A 23,297-nucleotide genomic window follows, 5' to 3' on the forward strand; every position below is an offset into this window, starting at 1 on the left:
AAAGAACATTACGCGTCGAAGAGGGGACTCTTGACGACGGGCGCGCCGCCGCCGCCGCCGGGCCTCCCGACGACGTCCCTCGTCGACGCCGTCCGCGCCCAGGCCGGCGGGATCGGTCGCCGTCGCGCGTCGCCCTCGTCCTCCGGCGGCGCTGTCTCCGGCGGTGGGGCCTCGTCGTCCTCCGCTGGTGCCGCCTCGTCCCCCTCGCCGACGGCCTCGAGGCGGCCGGAGGAGAATTCGGACTCCTCGCGCGGGAAGACGTCGTCGAGGTCGACGCCGATGGACGGCGGCCGCGGCGCGGCGCCGTCGTCGTCCCGCGGCGGCGCGGCGCCGCCGGCCGCCGCCGCCGCCGCGCGGTCCCGGTCCGCGTCCGCGTCGATGTCCGTCTCGGACGCCGACGACGCCGTCGCGGCGCGGCCCACGGCCTGGAGCATCTCGAGGCCCGTCGCCTGGACCTTCAGGAGCTGGCGCAGCACGAAGGAGCCGCGGCGCGGTTCGCCGCTGATCTCCCGCGAGACCCGCTCGTCGTCGCGGGCGAGCATGCCCTTGGACTGGAGGAAGATGAGCGAGTTGACGAGGCCCTGGAGGCGGTAGCAGATCGCGTGGCACATCGTGAGCCAGAGCGGCGACGCGTAGGACGGCGCGATGACCTGGCTCAGGCGCCGCGCCGTCGGGAAGATCCAGATGAGGACCATGGCGATGGAGTAGTAGCTGAGCGTCGTCACGAGGTTCACGCGCGCCTGCTCGGAGTGGCTCCGCGGGCTCGCCGCCGCGGCGCCGCTGAAGCTGAAGCGGCTGAAGCGCCGGTTCAGCCTCGGCGTCCGCGGCGTGCCGTCGCGCCAGGGCGCCAGGGTCACGTTGCGCTCGATGGTCCGCTGGTGCGCGTCGAGGTGGCGCTTCGTCGAAACGTAAAAGACGCAGATGACGATGATGCAGACCCAGAGCGGCGTGTAGAACGTCGTGTAGGGCCAGTGCGTCCGCAGCGCCCAGCCCTTGAGCCAGCACCAGTGGCCGTCGGTGCCGATGATCTCGCGCGTCGCGATGAGCGGCGGCGCGACGCTGAAGGCCACGCAGACGACGTAGGCGCCGGCGATGGCCGCGTCGAGGCCGCGCGCGTCCGGGATCACCCCCTCGAGCCGCAGCGCGCGGCGGATGCCGATCGAGGGCTCCCCGCGGCGCCGCGGCGACCGCCGGCCGGACACCAGCGCCCAGGCGTAGACCATGGACACGGCCGAGATGGCCGCGGACGCGAGGTAGAACAGGTTCGTGCCCACGCTCGGCACGACGCAGCCGATCGCGGGCGACGCGAGGTTCGAGAGGTCCGAGACGCTGGAGAAGAAGTCCGTGAGGAACGTATGGAACAGGAGCACGTTCCGGGGCTTCGAGCGCTCCTTCTTCGGGCTGCAGAGGATGTAGACGACGACCCGCACGGACGCGAGCAGGGACAGCGTCGAGCAGGTCACGGAGGCGGCGTCGACGACGCTCAAGCTCAAGGGCAGCTCCCGGTCGGGACGGCTCGTGACCTCGAGCTTCGGCACGCCCATGGCCTAGCGGCCTCTCACGGCTCTAAAACTGTTACCCCATTACACTGCTCTAAAACTGTTGCCATAGGCTGCCCCATTACACTGCTCCAAAACTGGCTTCCAACATGTTACGCCTCAATTTGCATTCAACACCTTGGAGTCGCCTATGAAGGCCGGCTATGGCCAGCTTTAAGGATTTTGTCAAGCAGCGGCGAGCTGGCGCCGGCAACCCGAAGCACGCCATCGCGAGCAGCCCCGCCGCGCCGCCGCCGCCACCGGCGCCGAAGCGTCCACCGAGCGATGCGGGATCCGGGGCAGCCCAGCTGACGCCGGGGCAGCGGACGCTCGCGGAGGCGAGCGAGCGCGGCAAGGCGCTCCTGCAGTGGACGCCGGCGGCCTTCGAGCCGGCCGTCGTCGTCGACGCGGCGCCGCGAACCCAGAAGCGGACCGCGCCGAGAACCGGCGAGTCGTGCTTCTTCGCCGAGGCCGCCGCCGCCGCGCGCGACGCGAGGGCAAAGCGCTGGCGGTGCCTGCACTCCGGCTGCCGCTGCGACGCCTTCGACTGCGGTCCGACGCCGGGCACGCACTGGTGGGCGCGGAAATGCGCGCGCTGCGGCCACGCGCGCGAGTGCCACGTGTCCGATCTGCCGATGGCGAGCACGACGGCGTCGGAGGCGGATCCGTCGAAACGGCCGCGCGTGCTCCTCGTCTGCCACGAGGTCTACTTCAAGGACGCCGTCTGCGCGTCCGGCGCGGAGCGGGCGACGACGGCGGATTTCGGCGACGTGCCCACGGGCGCGCTCTTCGTGTCCTGGGCGCTCATCCTCTACCTGAGCCACCGCTTCGAGTTGACCATCGTCGCGACGGACGGCGACCGGCGGGGCCACGACGTCGACGACCGGGAACCCTCCGTGCTCCACGCGGACAGCGACGCCTACGCGCCGTCGAGCGCGACGCCCGCGAAGCTCCGCGCGCTCCGCGGCGGGCAGGACGCGGTCCGGGCCGCCGTGGACCACTGGCGCGGGTGCTTCGACGCCGTCTTCGCGAGTGACATCTGCGCGGACACGACGGGCCCGGCGCTCCTCGCGGGCTGCCCGCGGGCCTACGCGATGGTCAACACGTACAGCGAGCTGCCCTACGGCCCCTTCTTCGCGGAGAAGCAAACCACCAAGCGCCGCGAATACCTCGAAAAGCTCGAGCTCCTCTGCCCGAGCGCGGCGCTGGCGAACTACTGCCGGCGCCACGGCCGCGGCGCGCTGCGGGCCTCTTGCGTATATTACGCGGACTACGATTACTACGCTCCCACACCTCCCAAACCCCCCGACGACGTCCCGCCCAAACCGCGCTTCGACGTCCTCGTCGTCTCCGCCTGCGGGCCCAAGGGCCTTGCGGTCCTGCTGCCCATCTTCCGGGCGCTGCCGAAATACACCTTTGCCTGCGTGGCGACGAAATGGATGGACCCGTCGACGCGGTTCTGCCTCCGCGCGGAGCCCAACGTCGCCGTCGTCGCCGCGACGCCGAACCGCGCGGGGCTCTACGCCCTGGCCCGGGTCCTCCTGGCGCCGTCGCTCTGGCCCGAGGCCTACGGCATCGTCGCGACGGAGGCCGGCCTCTACGGCCTGCCGTGCGTGTCGTCGGACTCCGGCGGCCTGCCCGAGGCGAACCCCGTGCCCTCCCTGGCCGCGAAGACGAGAATCGTCCACGACATGCTCCGCTCCGAGATCCGCCACGGCACGTCGCTCGGCGACGAGGAGGACGACTGGGCGGCCGCGGCGACCGACTGGCCCGACGTCAACGACGTGGACCCGCAGCGGCCCCCGGCCCGCTGGGCGTGGAAGGCGAACGCCAAACGGCGCGGCGCGGGCCACGACTACGACGTCCACGACGCGCTCCAGGCCGCCCTCGCCTTCGGGACGTTCTCGGGCCCGACGGCGGCCGCGGCGGAGAAGTTCCTCCGCGTCGCGGAGCTAAAACGGACCCTCGGCACGCTCCAGGCCGGCGAGAAGGCCTTCGAGACGCAGCTCGCGGCGTTCCTCGACGGGTCCTTCCGCGCCGCCTACGACCGGGGCGTCGCCGACGTGTCGCGCCTCTTCGCGGTCGCGACGGAAGACGAGGCGCGGCCCTTCCTCGACAAGCTCGCGCCCCTCCTCGAGGACGCCGCCCACTACGCCGCCATGCGCCGGCAGGCCATCGACGGCGCGCGGGCCCACGTGCGGGACCGCGCGGGCAAGCTCGACGGCCTCGTCTCGTAAAGTTTGGCTTCACTTTGACAATACAAACAATACACAAACGGAAAGTTTACTCAAGGGGATCTTCAAGTAGATACTTGAAGATCCCCTTGGTTTACTTGCCCGCAGGCGTCTCATGCTCGGGCGAGATGATGACGAGATAAAAATCAGCGGGATTTCGGGCAGCATGAGCGCGCTGGCGAGCCACCCCGACCCGACCGCGAGATGACGTGGGCGCGCGTTGCCATCGCGGCGGCGGCCCTCGCCGCGGGCTGCGGGGCGGCCACGGAGACGTCCGGCTCCTTCGACGACGTCCGGGCGCTCCTGGACGCCGGCGGCGACGTCGACTGGTACGTGAGCTCCCGCATCGTCTTCCCCGAGGCGCTCGCCGTCTCGGCGCAAGCGCTGCGGGTCTTCGGGTCCGGCGGCGCCGCGCTCGACGGGGGCGGCGCGGCCCAGCTCTTCGCGGTCGACGGCGGGCACCTCGCCGTGTCCGGCGCCGCGCTCGAGCGCGCGCGCGCCGCGAGCGGCGGCGCCGCGGCCCTGGGAGGCAACTCCACGGCGACGTTCGCCGACTGCGCCTTCCGCGACGTCGCCGCGGACGGCTGGGGCGGCGCGGTCTTCGCCGACGGCGGCGCCGTCGTCGTCGCGAACTGCTCCTTCGCGCGGTGCGCCGCGAACCTCGGCGGCGCCGTCGCGCTCGCCGGCGGCGCGTCCGCGGCCATCTCGGGCTCCCGCTTCTCCAACAACTCCGCCGCGTCCGCGGGCGGCGCGCTCGCGACGTCGCTCGCGGGGGCCGTGGCGGTCGACGCGACCGTCTTCGAGTCGAACGCCGCGATGCTCGGCGGCGCGGTGTCCCTCGACCGGACGCCCATCGACACGGTCGCCGCGAACTGCGCCTTCGCGGACAACTTCGCCTACTACGGCGGCGCCGTGGCCGTGGCCGTGTCGGGCACCTTCGCGGCGGCGGCGTCGACGTTCGACGGCAACGCCGCCGCGTTCGGGGCCGCGTTCGCGCTCTACGAGGCCGCCGCGGAGCCCGTCGTCACCGTGCGGCTCGACAACGACACGCGCGTGCGAAATAACCGGGCCAGCCTCTGCGGCGGCGCCGCCATGGTCATCCAGCGCCTCGCGGGCACCGTCTTCGACGGCGGCGGCGCGGCCTTCGTCGACAACGGCTCCGACGGCGACGGCGGCGCGTTCTGCGTGCTCGGCGGCGCGGTCCACGACGGGACCATCGCCAACGTGGCCATCTCCGGCTCGAGCGCCGGCGCCAAGGGCGGCGCCGTCTTCGTCAACGACGACTCCGGCGTCTCCCTCGCGAACGTGACGTCCGACGGCAACGGCGCGCGCGACGGCGCGCTCGTCTACGTCTCCGCGCGGTCCGCGGTCGCCCTGGCCGGCGTCGTCTCTCGAAACGACGTCGCCGACGTCGCGGGCGTCGTCTACGTCGAGCGCGCGAGCGTCCTCGACGCCGACGACCTGCGCGTGTCGGACGCGACGACGGGCTCCGGCGCGGTCGTCGTCGACGAGGCGGAGCGCGTCGCCGTGCGGAACGCGACCTTCGCGCGCTGCACGCGCTCCGACCGGGGCCTCACGACGACGGCAGGCGCTATCTACGGCGCCGTCTTCGACGTCTTCGACGCGGGCGACGTGAGCCTCCGCGACGTGTCCGTGTCCGAGAGCAGAGGCGGCCCCGCGTTCCGCGCGGCCGCGGCCGTCGTCGACCTCGACAACGTCGTCGTCGCGGACGCCCAGGGGGACACGGGCGCCGCCCTCTACCTCGCGGACCGGACCCGCGTGACCCTGCGCGGCTGCACCTTCGAGGACAACGCCGCCACCGTCCACGGCGGCGCGGCCGCGCTCTTCGGCGCGTCGAAGATCGTGAGCCGCGGGGCCAACGGCTTCTGGGGCAACGACGCCGGCGGCCGCGGCGGCGCCTTCTACCTCGCCGAAGCCTCGGAGGTCAAGGCCCGCCACGACGCCGTCGCCGAGGCGCCGGCGCCGTCCAAGGGCCGGTCGCGCAACTCGGCCGGCCGCGGCGGCGACTTCGCGTGGGTCGACGCCACGACCGTCGGGAGCGTCGACGTGTTGCGCGCCTGGCCCGGCGGCAACGCCACGCGCGCCCTCGCCACGGGCGTCGCGTCCGTCGCGGCGACCTACGGGGGAACCTCGGAGAAGCCGGGCTGGCCCTTCGGAGCCTCCTTGACGTTATCCTTCGTCGACCTCTTCGGCGAGCCCATTTTAGGCGTCCAGGCCTACGCGGGCTTCACGACGGTCGGCAACGCGACGTTCGTGCAGTCGAACAAGCGCGTCCTCGGCGACGCGCCCTCGGTGTCCTGGTCCCCGTCGCAGGGCGACCAGATGGCCGTCATCGCGGAGTACGGGTCGCCGAGCGTCGCGCTCCGCGGCGAGCTCATCGTCGACGACGCCGGCGACGCCTACGACTCCACGACGACGACGCTGACGGCGGACGTCGTCGTCGCCCTCGACCCCTGCTTCCCGGGCGAGACGCTCGTCGAGGCGAGCCAGCACTGCGAGCCGTGCGCGGCCGGGACCTACTGGCGCGGCGCGAGCCTCGGCGCCTGGGACGCGGGCGGCGCCTGCCACGAATGCCCGAGGGGGTTCTATTGCGAGGCGGAGGGCCTCGCGCTCGGCGATCTGCGCGTCGAGAGCGGCTGGTTCCGCTTCGAGGCGAGCGCCGAGGTCGCCTACCGCTGCGCGAGCGGGCACGACGGCTGCGCGGGCGTCCGCAACGGCACGGGCGACGAGGCGCTCTGCGCGGACGGCTACGTCGGCGCCGTCTGCGGCGCCTGCGAGCGCAGGCACGTCGCGTCGGTGGACTCGCGCGCGCGCCTCGCGTGCGCCGGCTGCCGCCTGGACGTGTCCTGGGAGGTCGCCGTCGCGTTGTTCGGCGGCGCGTTCCTCGCCTTCCTCGGCGCGCTCCTCTGGCTCCTCCTCTCGCCGCGCGGCGAGGAGCTGCTCCTCCTCTTCTTCGACACGCGCGGCGGCGCGGCCGACGACGTCACGGGCATGCTCCACCTGGACAAGAACACGCCCGCGCCGGCGAACGAGCACGACCGGAAGAAGCAGAAGTTCGCGGCGCTCGTCGTCAAGGCCAAGGCGCTGTCGTCCTTCTTCCAGCTCATCGCGTCGTTCCAGGAGGCCTTCGGCAGCGGGCTCCAGTTCCCGAAGACGTACGCGTCCATGCAGAACGCCTTCAGCTTCGCGACGCTGGGCTTCTTCGCCTACCTCCCCACGCGCTGCTTCTACGACTCGTCGCCGGCGGCCCACTACGTCCACGGCATGCTCGGGGCGACGCTCTTCCCCGTGTTCCTGGCGCTCGTCATCGTCGCCTGCGCGTACGTCAAGGGCTGGAGCGAGGAGCAGCGCAAGAAGCGGGGCCACTTCTTCTTCTCGGCCTTCCTGATCATGATCCACCTCGCCCTGCCCAGCTGCGCCTTCACGGCGGTCCAGACCCTCGTCTGCGACGACTTCGACGCGGGCGACGACGGCGACGTCTACTTCCTGCGCGTCGCGCCGACGATCTCCTGCGAGGGCTCCCTCTGGCGCGCCGTCATCCGCCCCTACGGCATCCTCATGATCTTCGTCTACCCCCTCGGCGTGCCGCTCATGTACGCGAGCCTGCTGCTGCCGGCGCGCGAGGCGCTGAACCCGACGACCAAGGCCGAGGAGGAGCTCGACTCGACCTTCGACACGGACCTCGACATGGACAAGCGCCAGATGCTGCGCCTGTCGTCGAGCTTCCAGCGGCAGTGCTCGACCCTGCGCATGGAGGCCTTCGAGAACGACGACCCCGACGGCATCCTCGCCTTCAAGTTCCTCTGGATCGACTACGAGCCGCGCTGCTTCTGGTGGGAGCTCGTCGAAGTGACGAAACGGGTCTTCTTCTGCGCGTTCCTCTCCATCGTCCAGTACGGCTCGAAGCTGCAGATCTTCGTCGCGCTGTGCGCCTCGATCCTCTACGAGGCGATGCTCCACCAATTCGAGCCCTTCGTCTTCGACGAGGACGACGCGATCGCGCTGACGGCCTGCTGGTCCATCCTCGTGACGCTGCTGCTGTCGTGCATGCTGCGCGTCGGCGTGCTGAGCCCCAGCGCGTGGTACGCGACGGCGCTGCTCATCGGCGCCGCGCTCGCGCCCATCTTCGTCGTCATCTACGTCGTCCGCCGCGCCTACCGCGCGGCGGCGGCCGCGGCCGCGGACCCCAAGATCGGCGACGCCAGCGCCGACGAGGCGAAGGACGAGGACCCCGCGCCGAACGCGGGGCCTCGCTTATCCAGGGGGCCGCCGCCGCCGCCGCTCTACGAGGCGGCGTCGCCGCCGCCGTCGCCGCCGCTCTACGCGGATACGAGCCTCGAGCTCGAGGCGCCGCAGGAGCCGGGCCTCCTCGCGCGCGCGGCCTTCTTCACCTGCGCCTGCGACGATCGCCACAGGGAGCCCGCGGGGATGAGCCCCCGTCCAGGGAGCCCGCTCGGGCGTCCTCTTTCGCCGCCCGTCAAAGGCCGCCAGGTCGCGAACGGATTCGCGATGAGACCCCTGGAATTCCAGGGGCCGCCCTTCCTCGAAGCCCGTCCCGGGAGGCCCCTGGAAAGCCCGCCCGTCAGAGGCCGCACCATCTTGACCGGATTCCTCGACTTGAACCTCTCCAAGGGCGGGCGCGTGGACGTGACGGGCTACGACAAGAACGAGGGGCCGGGCGGCGGGGACAAGCCCCTCGCGCCCCGCGACTACTACACGTAATTAAACATCTTCGGCCGGCGCGTCGGCGCCCAGCAGCACCGAGGCGAGGTGCGGCCGGTCCGACATGTCTGTGGCGCCTACCAGAGTTGCACCTGAAGGTAGCTTGCAGCCGCCTTGCAGCAAAAATGCAGTTTTGAGCCAGCGTATGAAGGCTGCGCTGGAGCATTTAGCATGGACAAGTTCGTCATAAAGAAGCGCGCCGCTGGCAGCAGCGGCGCCGCCAGCAGCAGCGCCAGCAGCAGCGCGACGCCGCGCGCCGCCGCCGCGATCCGCACCGCGCCCTGTCCCATCTGCGCGGCGACGGTCGACGTCGGGCTCATGGGCCACCACATCGACTCGAACTGCGTCGAGTTCTGCGGCCCGGCGAAGAAGAAGGCGCGCGCGTCGTCGTCGCCGGACGCGCCGGTGGTCTACACCATCGGCCACGCGACGTTCGACGCGGCGGCGGTCTTCGGCGCGCTGAGCAGCGCGGGCGTCGGCACGCTCGTCGACGTGCGGTCGTCGCCCAACAGCGTCACGGTCACGGACGGAGTCGACAACTCGCACTGGCGGCGGAGCGCGCTGGAGAAGGCGGCGCCGCTCGCCTACGAGTGGCGCGGCGACGCCCTGGGCGGCCGCGGCGGCCGCGACGCGGCGGCCGAGGCCGCGGCGCTCGACGACGTCGCGAGCCGCGCGGCGCGGCGCGAGGCGCTCTGCCTGATGTGCTGCGAGAAGCGGTACACGAACTGCCACCGCGAGGGGCTGGCGACGGCGCTCGTCGCGCGCGGCGTCCGCGTCGTCCACCTCCGCGCGGACGGAGACGCGGAGGCGCACCCGCGGCCGCTCGCGGCGCTGCGCGCGGCGCGCCACGAGGCGCTCGCCGGCCAGTACACGGTGGCGAACTTCCTCTCGGAGGCGGAGGAGGCGTCGCTGCTCGCGTTCCTCGACGGCGAGCCGGGCCACCCGTTCGTCCGCCGCGACTTCAACGGGCCCGCGCGCGGCAAGGCCTGGGGCGTGCGCACGGACCTGAAGCGGCGGACCTTCGCCGAGCCGGCGCGCGCCATGCCGGACATCTTCGCGCCGCTCGTGCGCCGCATGCGGACGATCCCGGAGCTCCGGTCGTTCCGCCCGAACGAGGCGAACGCGCTCGACTACCGGCGGAGCGAGGGCCACTACCTCGGCGCGCACTGCGACGACCGCCAGCTCTCCGGGCCCATCCTCGTGAACCTCTGCCTCGCGGGCGACGCGACGATGACCTACACGCGCGACCAGGCCGGCCGCGGGAGCGCGGGCGAGACGGTCCGCGCGCGCCTCCCGCGGCGCGCGCTGCAGATCCAGTCGGGCTCCGTGCGCTTCGACTACCGCCACGGCATCACCAACGCGGACTTCCACGCCGACCGGCGCGTGAGCATCACCTTCCGCATGAACAAGCACCCGGGGCATCGAGTCTAAGCTTGCGAGTACTTGCGGCGCGCGCGCGGCGCTCCTAGGGCAGCGGGTCGCGGCCATAGACGTAGCCCGGCGGCGTCACGCGCTTCAGGCGGTAGGAACCGATGGGCTTGTCGTTGGCCGGCTTCGCCTTGGGAGCGGGCGCGGGCGCGGGCGCGGGCGCGGGCTCGGGCTCGGGCGTCGGCTCGGGCGCCGGCTCGGGCGCGGCCTCCGCGGCCGGAGCTTCGGCAGGCGCCGGCTCGGGCGTCGGCTCCGGCGCGGGCGCCGGCGCGGGCGCAGCTTCTTCCGTCTTCTTGGTGCGCTTCTGCAGCGCCGCGTTGGCCGGCGACGGGTTCAGCGCAGCGAAGCTTCCAATCGCCGTCGCCGGCACGAAAGACTTGAAGATCGTCGAGCGCGTGACCGTCTTCGGCGCCTTCGGCGGCACCTGCAGGCCGACGACGGCTTGCGCCAGCGCAATTGCAAGCAAGACGGGACGCATTATGCTGTAGTTGATGGGCGTCGATTGCGTCCGATCTCGAGAGCTGTCGGCCCTTCGGGCATGCGCTCCAACGCGCCCTGCGAGGTTCACAATGCATCGTTAGCATGGAGCAGTTCAAGTGAAGTCAACACAGCGCGTACGCTTCGCCTCCCCACGCTGCCCCCGGCCACGCAGATACGAACTCAAGGACGGGCGCCGCACCAAGCGACGCGCGCCGGACACCCCGCGGCGCGCCGACCCAAGACGCCGCGCGCGCGCGCCTTGGCGGGCGAAATCCGAATATCGGCGTTGGTAATTCCCCCCTCGTCCCCCTAGCGCCGGCGCCGGATGGGTGTGTAGTTCGGGCGGATGATGGCCGGCTGGACGCCGTTGCGCGCCTGGTTGATCGTCGCGACGCCCGCGTTGGACAGCCAGTACGCGTTCGTCGTGCCCGTCGCGGAGCCCGCAAAGCGCGGCGCGGCCTTGGCGTGGACGTGGGACGTGTGGAGCGTGGACCGCTCCGTGAGGGTGAAGGTCGGGTTGTGGGCGATGTGGCCGTAGGCGTACTTGGGGTTGATGTCGGGCCGCTGCGTCTGCCGCTTCATCTTCACGAAATTCTGGTTCCGCCGCTTCGTGCTCAGCGCGCTCAGGTCCGCGCGCGTGGCGTCGGAAGAATAGCCGACGGGCGCCGTCCGCGGGCGGCCGTCGGGCGCCGTGTTCGGGCGGCTCGCGAAGAGGCGGCTCTTGCTCCCCGGCGGCGGCTGGCCGTCCGCGCGGAGCGTGTCGAGCCACGGGCTCACGTTGATGCTGTGGCGCTCCGGCGTGTCGAGGGACACGGCCCCGATGCGCCGCGACGCCGTGCGCTTGTACTCCGTGTGGACGACGGAGGCCGTCCGCGGCCGCGTCTTGCTCCAGAGCGGCTCGTAGTCGAGCTGCCACGTGATCGCCTTGGGCGCGCTGCTCCGGCCCGTCATCTTCCGCATGTCCACGTGGTTCACGTGGCGCTTCCGCTTCGAGATCTTGTCCTTGTAGGCGCGCTGCATGGACACGCAGCTCATCTCGTCGTCGCGCAGCGAGTCCAGCAGCTCGACGCGGCTCGACGCGCCCGCCGTCAGGGACGCGACGCTGTGGAGGTCCGTCCAGATGCTGTTCGCGTGGGACGTCGTCGACGGCATCTCCCGCACGCTGCCGCTCCCGAGGGACGCGGCGCTGCTCGGCGACATGAGCCCGCAACCACGCGATTCACATAGGCAGCCCGCGCTGGCTGGGAGATGATTCGGCCGCGGGAGTTAGGGATACGGCAACAGCTGGTCAACATGCCCCTGTTGCCATCTTGTTGCCTCAGACAGCACCTTCAAGCGGCGCACACGATGCCCTCCACGGCGACCACTGCTCTCGCTTTCTTCGCGGTCCTCCGCGCCGCCGCGTTCGCACCACCACATACGCGCCTCCACCCACGCGCGCGACGTCCGACGCACGTCCGCGCCGGCGGCAGCGACGACGCGAAGCCCGACGTCATCGACGAGTTCTTCCCGCGGTTCCGGCGCGACGGCGCCGCCGCCGCGGCCGACGAGTCGCCGGCGGCCCCGACGGGCGCCGCGCGCATGAACACGGTCAACGCCAAGCTCCTCGCGGACATCGAGAAGTCGAAGTCGCAGTTCCGCGTCGAGGCGCCGCAGGTCGAGGAGCGCGAGGACGTGGACGTGTCCGACGTGAGCCCCGTGCGCGCCGTGCTCAGCGGCGTCGCCGCCCTCGGCGCGGCCTACGTCTTCTGGCTCGGCGTCGGCTTCACGAGCGACGCGTTCGACGCGAAGCCCTTGGAGTCGGAGTTCTACCCCATCATGCGCATCTCCATGATCATGCGCACGGTCGTCCTCGGCGCGGGCACGCTCCTCACGGGCATCACGGGCTTCGCCGGCGTCGGCCTCATCGCCCTCGGGGCCAAGGTCGCCGTCGCGCCCGACGCGCAAATACGCGACGACGGCGACGACGTCGTCCTGCCGTCCGAGGCGGCCCGGGACGCCGTCGACGAGTAAACCCAAACTGCGGCTGTCGTCCCGCCGCCCCGGCAACCCCCCGCCTCGTCGCGTCCGGAGTGTTATCCGCCCGCGCCTAGTCGAGCTTCGTGGGCCCCTTGTTGTCGAGGAGCGCGGCGTACTTGCCGCCCGTGTACTGCGCGCCGGTGCAGGTGACGCGGTAGAGCGTCTTGTCGAGGTCCTTGAGGTAGGTGAGCCGCTCCGCGGAGTACTTCTGGACCCAGATCTTCGTGTTCGAGTTCGCGAGGAGCGCGGCCTCGACGGCGCTGGACGGCTTCTTGCCGACCTTGTCGGCCTTCTCGAGCTTCTGGAAGACGGCGTTGAAGTTCGCCTCGGACGACGCCGAGGACCCGACGCGGCGGCCGTAGGCCTCCTTGCGGGATCCGAAGGCGTCGGCGATGTAGAAGTCGTCGACGTCGCCCTCCATGCGGTCGACGGACGCGTCCTCCGTGCCCTCGTTCGTGCCGAAGACGTCGACGGCGACGTTCGTCGACTTGGCCTTGCCGCCGGCGGCGACGCGGCCCATCTTGCCCCGCGTCTTCGACGCGCCCCGGTCCTCCTTCTCGACGGGCGCGGCGTTGACGACGTCGTCGCTCTGGAGCGTGGCCAAAGTCCCGAGGAGCGCCGTCGCCTCGCGGTCCGTGAAGCCCGCCTTCTTGAAGGCGCCGCTGATGTCCGCCGCGTCGGGCTCGCCGACGTCGAAGGCCGGCGCGATGCCCATGGCCTGCGCCTCCTTCAGACCGCCCTTGGACACGGCCTTGATCATCTCGTTGAGGTTCGGGTTGTCCGTGCGGCCGAGCTGCACGGAGATCTCGGGCCCGCCGACGGCGGCGATGGCCTCGGCGCCGCTCAGGGCGATCAGGTCCGCGAGCGTCAGCGAGTTCGTGCGCTTGAGCGCCTTTTGCGACTCCTGGAGGACGTCGACGGCGTCGCGGAGCTCGCCGTAGGCGGCGCCGGGGAGCTGGATCGACGCCGCGACCGTGCCGTCGGGCCCGCCCCGGCGCGTCTTCTCGTTGTAGCTCAGGCCGTCGAGGATCGCCTACGCGGGTCGCGCGGATCCCGACTTGAACGCGCGCGCCGAAAGCCGGGACGCCGCGCGCGCGCGAGGAGGAAGAAGCTCGGCGCGATGGACGGGTCCTTGACGATGGCGTCGCGCACGCGCGTCCGGCACTTGGCGATGGCCGCGTTCTTCAGCTCCTGGTCGCCGTAGCGCGCGGGGTCGAGGTAGACAACCGCGCCCGCGGGCGGCGCCGCGGCGATGAAAGGCGCCGCGAAAGTCGCCAAAGCGCCGTTGTTAAACACCCGGCGCGTCGCGTCCGTCTTCGACGGCTGCGGGCTGAGCGCCTGCGCGGCTGCGAGGAGGCCGATCAGCAGCTTCATAGCCGTGGCACTGACTCGGACGGCTTGGGTGTGGGGTCGATTGCGCCGGCTCGTTGCGCCTGGAGGCATCGACGCTCTCCGGCCATCATCGCCGGTCTGTGTCGTCGTTGGCAGCCAGCCAGCAGCAGCCACACGCAGCCATGCCGGAGGACCAGCAGCAGCCGACGATGACCTCGTCGTTCTGGTTCGACGAGGAGGTGACGCCGGACCTGTCCATGCGCATGCGGCTCAAAACGCTCACCTTCGACGAGCAGAGCGACTTCCAGCGCGTGCAGGTCATCGAGACGGCGGAGTTCGGCACGACGCTGGTGCTCGACGGCAAGACGCAGTCGGCCAAGGTCGACGAGTACGTCTACCACGAGTGCCTCGTGCACCCGGCCATGCTGCTGCACGGCAACCCGAAGCGCGTCTACATCGGCGGCGGCGGCGAGCTCGCGACGGCGCGCGAGTGCCTCAAGCACACGAGCGTCGCGGAGGTCGTCATGGTGGACCTCGACGGCATGGTCGTCGACGTCTGCAAGAAGGAGCTGCCGAGCTGGAACGCGGGGAGCACCGAGGACCCGCGGCTCGACCTCCGCATCGGCGACGCGCGGAGCTACCTCCTGGAAGAATCGTCGGGCACCTTCGACGTCGTCGTCCTCGACATCTCGGACCCCATCGAGGCCGGCCCGGCGGTGCACCTCTACACGCAGGAGTTCTACGAGCTCGTCGCGAAGAAGCTCAACCCCGGCGGCGTTCTTGTGACGCAGTCGGGCCCCGCGGGCCTCATCAACCACACGGAGTGCTTCGGCGCCATCCACCAGACGCTGAAGATGGCCTTCCCCTGCGTCGTGCCCTACTCCGTGACCATCCCGTCCTTCGGCTCCGACTGGGGCTTCAACGTCGCGACGACGCTCGCGACGGACGCGAAGGCCGTCCGCGAGCGCAAGGTCGAGGACCTCGACGCGGCCATCGCGGCCAAGGTCTCCGGCGACCTCCAGCACTACGACGGCCAGAGCCACCTCTGCATGTTCAACCTCATCAAGACCGTCCGCGACGGCATCGCCGCGGAAACGCGCGTCATCACCGAGGCGAACCCCGTCTTCATGTACTGAGGCGCCGCCGCGTAACTTCCGTTCGACGTACGCAGCGCGAGAAGCCGCGCCCGGGCGCGCCCTTCGGCGCGCCTCGGCGCGAGCCGGCTCCCCGGCTGGACCCGGCTGGAACGCACGCGTCCGCTCGCGCGACGTCGCCAGCGACGCCGCGAGGGGAGACGAGCGCCATTCTCGCTTCATTCTTGATGAGTTAGGGGGCGTGGGAAGTTCTTGGGGGGTCTTCGACGGGCGCGCGGCGGCTCGCGGCCGCGCTCGCGCGCGGCGGCGGTCCGCGGGGCGCCCGGCGGTCGGCGTTCGTCTTGTCGCCTTCGCGTGGTGCGGCGCTCGGCTTCGTCGGGAAGCGGAGGCGCCTTGTGTTTGTCATTTTTTTTGTGGTTCTCGCGGCGCGGCGGGTCCGAAGCCCCCGCCCGCGGTCGTCGGCCGTCGGCGGCGCGCCTAGTTCGGCAGGAGGACGCGCGTGTGGTGCTTGAGCTTGGACGTGAGCTGGAGCGGCGGGCCGCTGCGGAAGTGGGAGCACTTGCGGTTCGCCGCGAGGAGTTTCGCCGGCTCGAGGCCGTGCTCGGCCGCGACGTCCTCGAGCGTCTCCTCGTCGTAGGCCACGTACCACTCGCGGCCGTCCCGCGTCAGGCGGTCGCCGCAGTTGGCCTCGTCGTCCGGCGGCGCGATGCCGCCGCCGTCGGCGGCGCGCGGGCTCGCGGCCGCGCGCGGGCTCCGGGGCCGCGGCGCGGCGCCGGCGCCGTCGTCGCCCGCGTCGCGCTTGCGCTTCAGGTCCTTGCGCTTCGCGGCCTGCTTCGAGAGGAACTGTTTCTCCCAGGCGAGCTGGGCCGCGTCGCGCCAGTCGAAGTTGCGCCGGTCGCGGTCGTCGACGACGTCGTCGCCGTCCTCGGCGGCGCGCGCCTTCGCCCGGGCCTTGTGGACCATGTCGAAGCGCCGCGCGGCCTCGAGGGCCGTCGTGAAGCGCTCCGGCGCGCCGGGCGCGGCGCCGGCGAGATTCGGCGCGTCGCCGCGCGCGAGGTAGCGGCCGTTGGCCTGCTCGACGCCGAGGAAGCAGCCCGCGGACGTGTGCTCGCACGGGTTCCGCGCGCAGCCGCCGCAGGACCGCTTGCCGCTCAGGGACCGCACGGGCCGGCCCGACGCGCTCGACGACGTCTCCGGCGTGACGACCGCGGCGCAGGCGAGGCCGAGCGCCGCGGGGATCTTGAGCCGCGGCGGCGGCGGCCGCGCCGCCGCGGGCCGCGCGGCGCCGCCGCCCGCTTTCGGCGTCTTCGCGCGGGGGCTGCTCGACCGGCTCGCCGCCGGCCGCGGGCTCGGCGCCGCCGCCGCCCGCGGGCTCGGCACGGTGCAGCCCGAGAGCTGGCTCCGCTCGCGCTGCTGCTTCGCGTGCGCGCGGCCGCGCTTCGTCAAGACGTTCAGCCCCGCGAGCGTCGCGGCGTCGCCGATGGAGATGACGTTGAGCCCCGCCAGGGCCCCGTCGACGACGGCGCGCGTCTGCTCGCTCGTCGTGCGCTTGCGCGTCTCCGCGTCCGTCTCGGCCCACTCGCGGCGCCGCTTCCGCTCCTCGCGCGTGCCCGCGTCGTCGTCGGCCGCGGAGGCCGTCCGCGGCGGCGGCGGCTTCGCGGGCCGCGGCGGCGGCGCGGCGACGGCGGGCGCCTCGCCCTGGGACCGGCGGCCCATGGGCGGCAGCGCCGCGACGGCGGCCGCGTTCGACTTGCGCTGCCCGGACCGGCTCTTCCGGGGCCGCGGCTCCTTCCTCGCCTTCGGCTGCCGCCCGCGCTTGCGCTCGCGCTCCGCGTCGGCCTTGCGCTCGAGCTCCTCCAGCGCCTCGAGGCTCGCCGACGACGCCTTCTTCGATTCGTCGTCGCTGACCTCGCCGTCGCGCCGCCGCGCCTCCGCGCGGCCCCTCCGGACCGACGCCGAGTCGCGCTGCTTCGGGTGCCGCAACCGCCGCCGCGCCTCGAGCGTGCGCCGGAACTCGACGAAGCCCGCCTCGACGTCGTCCTTGTCCAGCTCCACGAGGTCGCCGCAACCCTCGAACGCCGCGCGCCAGAGCGGCCGCGCCTCGCCGTCGACCTCCCACGCCGACCGCTCGCACCACGCGACCAAAACGCCCGTCGCGCGCTCGCGGCACCCGCCTTCCGCGTTCCACAGCAACCGGCTCACGTAGCGCCCGAGCCAGGCGTGGCCCCGCCGGCTCCAGGCCTCGCCGTTCGCCTCGACTTCCAGCGACGCGTCGTCGTCGTCGTCGCTTGACTCCTCGTCCTCGCTGTAGACGACGCGGTGCCGCTCGCCGTGGTCCAGGCCCTCGGCGTCGTCGTCGTCGTCGTCGGGGTGCGGCGGCGGCGCGTCGTCGGCCTCGTCGCCGCTCGACGCCGCGGACGGCGCCTCCGACTCCGCGGCCGCGGCGCGCCGGCCGCCGAAGATGCGCGACAGCAGGCCGGGCCGCGGCGCGGCGGCCTTGGGCGGCGGCGCCTTGTCGCCCTCGGTGCTCGAGCACGTCACGAGCTCGTCCTTGTCGCTGTCCTCGTCGCTGGGCGACACGCCGCGCGGCTCGAGCCGCTCCCGCCGCTTCAACGCGTCGACCTCCGAGAGCACGCGGCGCCGCTGCGTGCTCTCCAGCCCGCCGCAGCGCGCGAGCAGGAAGTCCTCGAGCTCCTCCGTCGGCGCCTCGACGAGGAACGCGCCGCTGAGGTCGTACTTGACCGCCGCGTCCGCCACCGTCGCGTAGCCGCCGCCTGCGGCGCGCGTATCTCGGCGTTTTTTCTTCCCGACAGCGTATTTTTTCTCTCCGGGCGCGTCCGGGGGGCGGGGCGACCGGTCCGAAGCGTTCCAGGGGCGGGGCATCGACGTCCGGGCGCTCTCGGGGGCGGTATTCGACGCGGAAACTGTACCATCGCCCAGCGACCGCAGGCGCTCGGAAATCTGTTCCGAGGACGACGCCACGCCCATCTTCGGGGTCTAGGACGGTCCCGGACCGCCTCCGAAGACTTCCGAAGCCGGGGCTGAGCGGCTCGGGGAGCGGGGGGCGCCGTTCCCCGAGGACGCCGGCGAAGCGGCTGGCCGAGGGCCAGCCTTTGAGTGCATCCGTGGTGGCGTTTGGGGAAGACAGCCCCGGCCAAAGAGACAGAGATTCAAGGGCAACGCGTGGCGTGCGCGAGCCGCCCAGCCCGGGATGGTCCCCGCCGCAAAGACCGAAGTTTCCGCCCTGCGCCCGAGGACAATCCAAACAGCGTCAAACGCAGGGCTCGCCCGCGGCGCCAGCCCTCTCGTCGTCGTCAGATTCCCAACTTGAAGCCCGAGGCGGCCGGCCGCGCCGCGGCCGCGCGCCCACCCAGTCGGGCGCCTCGATCGAGACCCGTGAACTCAAGATCTCAGCCCACTAGCCACACGACACAACCAGGCCGGGGCAGTAAGCGAAGATACGCTCGTGCACTCATCATCACAACAACACAACGTTAAAATGGCGCGCGCGCGCGGGACCTCCGGAAAGAGGCGGCGGCGCGGGCGCTGTCCGGCAGAGTAGACGCAGCGCAGAGAAGAGCGCAGCGCCGAGCGCGAGCGGCCCGTCGCGGCGCCCGCGGCTCCGCGCCGCCGCCTCTCACTTCTTCTTCTTGCCGGTGTTGAGGCCCTCCATGAGCAGGCTCAGATCGTCGCCGCCGCCCTTCTTCTTCTTGCCGGGCCCGTCGCCCGGCGGCGCCTTGCCCTTCTTCTTCTCCTCGTTCGCCTTCTTCTTCGCCTCGGCGGCCTTGATGCCGTCCTCGAGGCCCGCGGGGAGGCACTCCTTCGGGTGCTTGCCCACGTAGTGGTCCTTGAGGTTCTGGAGCGTCGGCATCTTCACCATGCAGATCGCGCACTGCGTCGACATGGCCGCGTCGCCCATGCCGAGCTGGGAGCCGGCCTTTTGCGCTGCCGCCTGTTTCTTGGCGTTCTTCTCCTGGGACGCGGCCTTGGCCGCGCCGCGCACCATGGTGTCGTCGCGCAGCGCGCGGCGGTGTTTATGCGTGCGTCTGCGGCCGTTCGCAGCGCTCGAGACGCGCGCGACCGACGGGCGCTCCGACGCGGTCAGAGGCCGGACTCGATGCGGGGGCTCGCTGGTGCAACTCAAAGCGATTGAACCACACCTTGCCAGCTCTCGCGGGCGGGCAGCCGCCGACCACCGCGAGCGCGGGCAGCCCTGTTCCGCCGCGCCGACCATGGACAAGTGGCCCAAGGGCAAGCAGTACGCGGCGCCGGACTTTGCGAACGTCACGGACGCCTTCGCGGGCCTCTACAGCATGAAGGTGGCCGCGCTGGAGAAGGCCGTCCTCTTCGACGAGTTCGCGACGGCCGTCAAGACGCCGGCGGAGATGAAGGCCAAGCCCATGGTCTTCCTCCTGGGCCAGTACTCCGTGGGGAAGACGACGTTCATCCGCTACCTGCTCGGCAAGGACTTCCCCGGCATGCTCGTCGGGCCCGAGCCGACGACGGAGGCGTTCACGGCCGTCTGCCGGTCTCCGAACGGCGTCGACACGAGCGTGCCCGGGTCGTCGGCCATCGCGGACACGTCGCGGCCCTGGGGGTCCCTGGACGCCCACGGCGACGGCTTCGCGCAGCGGTTCTGCTGCTCCAACGTCACGGGCGGGTCGGACGTGCTGGACGACGTCGACCTCGTCGACTCGCCGGGCGTGCTCGCGGGCGCGAAGCAGACCATGGACCGCAAGTACGACTTCGAGCGCGTCGCCCAGTGGTTCGCGGAGCGCGCGGATCTGATCCTGGTGCTGCTGGACACGTCGAAGCTCGACCTGAGCGACGAGTTCATGGGTCTGCTGCGAGCGCTCCAGGTCTACGACGACAAGATCCGCATCGTCTTGAACAAGGCGGACCAGGTGTCGAACCCGGAGCTCCTGCGCGTCATGCAGGCCGCGTCCTGGAACCTGGCGAAGACGTTGAGAACCCCGGAGGTCAAGCGGACGTACGTGTCGTCGTTCGCCGACGAGACGCACCCGCTCCGCGAGTCGCCGCTCAAGGCCCACTTCGAGGAGGAGCGCGCCCTGCTCCTCAAGGACCTCGCGGACCTCAAGGTGGGGAAAAAACAAAGGCGCGTCAACGAGTTCATCCGGCGGACGCGGCACGCGGCGCACCACGCGCAGATCGTCGCGCACCTCAAGGGCGCGTGCCCGCTCGTCGCGGGCAAGGCCGACTGGGAGAAGCGCACGTTGGACGCCCTCCCCATGGAGTGGGAGAAGATCGCCGTCAAGCGCAAGATGCCGAGCCACGAGCTCCCGAGCCCGCTCCAGTACCGCAAGATCTTCGCGTCGAACGCCGTGAGCCTGCTCTCCCTGCCGGCGAACTGCGCCAAGCACGCCGCGGCCCTCGACGCGATCCTCGACGTCGACGTGAAGAACACGCTCGAGCACTTCCGCCACGAGCTCGACAACGTGCCCTTCAAGCACAACCCGCCCGCGCCGACGCGGGGCTTCCTGCTCAAGGCCGGCGACGCGAAGAAGACGGTCATGGGCGTCGGCTCGGGCTTCCGCAAGCGGTTCTGCATCATCGACGAGAACGGCGTGCTCAAGTACTACGAGAAGGACCCCGCGTCCGCGCCGAATCCCATGGAGGTCGAGGCCAAGGGCGTCATCGACCTCGCGGGCGCGAAGACGACGCCGCTCCCGCAGCAGCACCAGTCCTTCTGCTTCGCCGTCGAGGGGCCCCTCTGCGACCGCAGGTACGTGCTCGCCGCGACGTCCGGCGACGAGATGAGCAAGTGGATGCGCCTCGTGGACTCGTTCGGCGCGCACGTCGACCCGGCGTCGAGGAAGGCCGCGCCGACGCCCGTCGCGGCGCCGCCACCCGCGGCCGAGGAGGAGGAGGAGGACGCGGCGACGGAGGACGCCGCGCCGGGGGACGACGACCAGGAGGTCTGAGAGGGAGCAGAGGCTAATGTTGCACGGCAACCGTGGGTCAACCCTTCAGCGACCGCACAAACGTCCGAGCGTATGGCTCGATATTGTCGAGCTCTTTGGCTGCTGCCTGCGGTCGTCGCTGCATGGCTGCAACCCACGCCGCACGTGCGACGAGCGCCCGCGCTGCGACGAGCGCCTGCGCTGCAACGAGCGCCCGCGCTGCGACGAGCGCCCGCGCTGCGCAGCGCGACGACAGACAGGAGCGCAACGACAGACAGCAGCGCGACGACGAAAACGCGGGACGGCACGACGCTGGGCGAGACAACAGACAGCAAGGCGACAACGAAAACGCTGGGCTCGCCCTACTGGTTCGACCGCTGGTGGCCGCTGGCCTTCGAGTCGCACGCCTTCGACGAGAAGCCGCAGCACGTCGAGGTGCTCGGCGCGCCCGTCGTGCTCTGGCGCGACGGCGACGACTGGCGCGCGGCGCTCGACCGGTGCCCGCACCGCTTCGCGCGCCTCTCCGAGGGCCGCGTCGCTGACGATGGGTGTATCGAATGCCCGTACCACGGCTGGACGTTCGACGGCGCGACCGGCGCCTGCAAAGCCATTCCCCAGGGCTCGACGCCGACGGCGCGCGCGGGCGCGACGGCGCTGCCGACGGTCGCCCGCGGCGGCCTGATCTGGGTCTGGACCTCCGCGCTCTACGACGGCGCCGCGAACGCGGCGCCGGACGTCGGCGCGCTCGACGCGCTCTCGCTGCAGGCCGAGGTCTTCGACGCGGGCGGCGCGTCCATCGCCGACTACTCGCGAGAATTGCCGATGGACGCGACAATGCTCCTCGAGAACGTCATGGACCCGTCGCATTTGCCCTACACGCACCACGACACCATCTCGAAGCGGGCCAACGCGGGGCCCATCGACCTGCGCCTCGACCGCCCGGCGACGGACGAGGGCTTCACCTTGGCGAAGTCGTTCCCCGACCGCGCCGACGTCTCCGGCTTCGTGCGCTACGACGCGCCCTCGCTCGTGCTCAGCGAGACGGACCGCGGGCCGGGCGGCTTCCGCGACTGGAACGTCGTCTACGCGGTCCCCGTGGCCCCCGGCCGCTGCCGGCTCTTCGTGCGCGTCGTCTTCGAGGTCTCGAAGCTCGAGGGGCCCCAGAAGTTCGTCTTCGAGCGCATCCTGCCGAACGCGCCGCCCTGGGCCATCCACCTCTCGAACCACAAGGTCCTCGAGGACGACAACGTCTTCCTCCACCACGCGGGCGCGGCGTTGCGAGACGACGACGCGCTGCACCCGGCGGACTGGGAGCGGCGGCTCTACATGCCGACGGCCGCCGACGCGGGCGTGCGGGCCTACCGGCGCTGGCTCGACGCCTACACGGCATCCCGCGGCGCCGTCTTCTCGACGCACCTCGCGCCGGGCGCGCCGGCGCCGCGGACGCGGGCCGCGCTCGTCGACCGGCGCGCGTCGCACACGGACCAGTGCGCGAGCTGCTCGCGGGCCCGCGCGACCGCCGCGCGCGTCGCGACCGTCGCGCACGCCGCCGCCTTCGGGCTCCTCGCGCTCGCGGCGCTCGCGACGGACGGGCGGGAGGCGCTCGTCGCCGCCGCGGCCGTCGCCTACGGCGCGCACGCGGGCGCGCGGGCGCTGCTGCCGGCCTTCGACGACGGCGCCCTCGTGCCGCCGCGTAATCTGGGGTAGCGCCGTCTTAGGCCGGAAACTACAGCTCGTCGCCGCCGTGTCGATGGTTGTCCCACTCCTCCTTGGAGATGACCGGCTTGCACTGGTGCGGCGGGTCGTGGAAGCAGGTGATGCGGTCCTCGGGGAGGCTCTTGAAGTGGGAGAAGTGGAGCTTGATCTTCGTGTCCGGGTAGTCGTAGACGTGGACGTCCTCGACCGTCGACTTGACGCCCCCTTTGTAGAGGAACTCCTTCATCTGGGGCGCCAGCGTCTTGGCGCAGCGCGCCTCGCCGACGACGGTCATGGCCTCGCTGTCCTGGATCCAGCCGAAGCAGCCGAGCTCGTCGGCCTTGGCCACGGCCGCCGAATGGAAGCCCGTGCCCATGACGTCGCCGCTCACCTCGAAGCGGAAGCCCGCGAAGCGGTCGATCATGCGCCAGCCCACCATGCTCGGGTCCACGACCTCGGCACGGGTCATCGCGAGGACGGCGAGGCGATTACTATCGCACGGCGCGAGCGCTCCATCGTGCCGACGGGGCTGCTGCTTGAGGCCGACGTCTCATTGATGTTGTATAGGCGAACAGCAGCATGGCCCGCCTAATTCTCGCTTTCTGCGCCCTCGGCGCCTATGCGCTCATCCCCCCGCGCACGACCATAACGACAACGCGCCTCCACGGCGAGCTCGGCGAGCGCACGTCCGTCACGTTGATCAAGGGCGCCCAACCCAAGAAGCTCCGCAAGAAGGTGCGGCGCTCCCGGAGCCCGCTCCTCTACCCGGCGAAGACGGCGGGCGGCGGCGACTGCTTCCTCCAACTCTCCAGC

The 23,297-nt window shown here is 71.7% G+C and overlaps 5 protein-coding genes across 5 annotated transcripts; 4 read left to right on the forward strand and 1 right to left on the reverse strand.

Moving 5' to 3' along the window:
- Nucleotides 1-3,976: 3,976 nt before the first annotated feature.
- Nucleotides 3,977-12,436, forward strand: AURANDRAFT_66792 (hypothetical protein; the record flags this gene model as incomplete). Its single annotated transcript, XM_009042056.1, has 5 exons — nucleotides 3,977-8,511; nucleotides 8,725-9,940; nucleotides 10,761-10,922; nucleotides 10,962-11,050; nucleotides 11,896-12,436. 5 exons carry the CDS (start codon nucleotides 3,977-3,979, stop codon nucleotides 12,434-12,436), a joined length of 6,543 nt encoding a protein of 2,180 aa, XP_009040304.1.
- A 1,547-nt stretch (nucleotides 12,437-13,983) lies between these two features.
- SPS1 (hypothetical protein) lies at nucleotides 13,984-14,910 on the forward strand (the record flags this gene model as incomplete). Its single annotated transcript, XM_009042057.1, has 1 exon — nucleotides 13,984-14,910. The coding sequence occupies one exon, from the start codon at nucleotides 13,984-13,986 to the stop codon at nucleotides 14,908-14,910; it is 927 nt and encodes a 308-aa protein (XP_009040305.1).
- Nucleotides 14,911-15,087: 177 nt separating this feature from the next.
- AURANDRAFT_72392 (hypothetical protein) lies at nucleotides 15,088-18,772 on the reverse strand (the record flags this gene model as incomplete). The annotated part of the gene is made up of 2 exons (XM_009042102.1): nucleotides 15,088-17,593; nucleotides 18,510-18,772. 2 exons carry the CDS (start codon nucleotides 18,770-18,772, stop codon nucleotides 15,346-15,348), a joined length of 2,511 nt encoding a protein of 836 aa, XP_009040350.1.
- Nucleotides 18,773-19,109: 337 nt separating this feature from the next.
- AURANDRAFT_1674 (hypothetical protein) lies at nucleotides 19,110-20,324 on the forward strand (the record flags this gene model as incomplete). The annotated part of the gene is made up of 1 exon (XM_009042024.1): nucleotides 19,110-20,324. A coding segment is annotated over one exon (1,215 nt), but the record flags the coding sequence as incomplete, so codon positions are not given.
- Nucleotides 20,325-21,149: 825 nt separating this feature from the next.
- Nucleotides 21,150-22,298, forward strand: AURANDRAFT_11520 (hypothetical protein; the record flags this gene model as incomplete). Its single annotated transcript, XM_009042058.1, has 1 exon — nucleotides 21,150-22,298. A coding segment is annotated over one exon (1,149 nt), but the record flags the coding sequence as incomplete, so codon positions are not given.
- Nucleotides 22,299-23,297: the final 999 nt, after the last annotated feature.

Source organism: Aureococcus anophagefferens, assembly GCF_000186865.1.
Source record: "Aureococcus anophagefferens unplaced genomic scaffold AURANscaffold_26, whole genome shotgun sequence".
NCBI classification, from domain to species: domain Eukaryota; class Pelagophyceae; order Pelagomonadales; family Pelagomonadaceae; genus Aureococcus; species Aureococcus anophagefferens.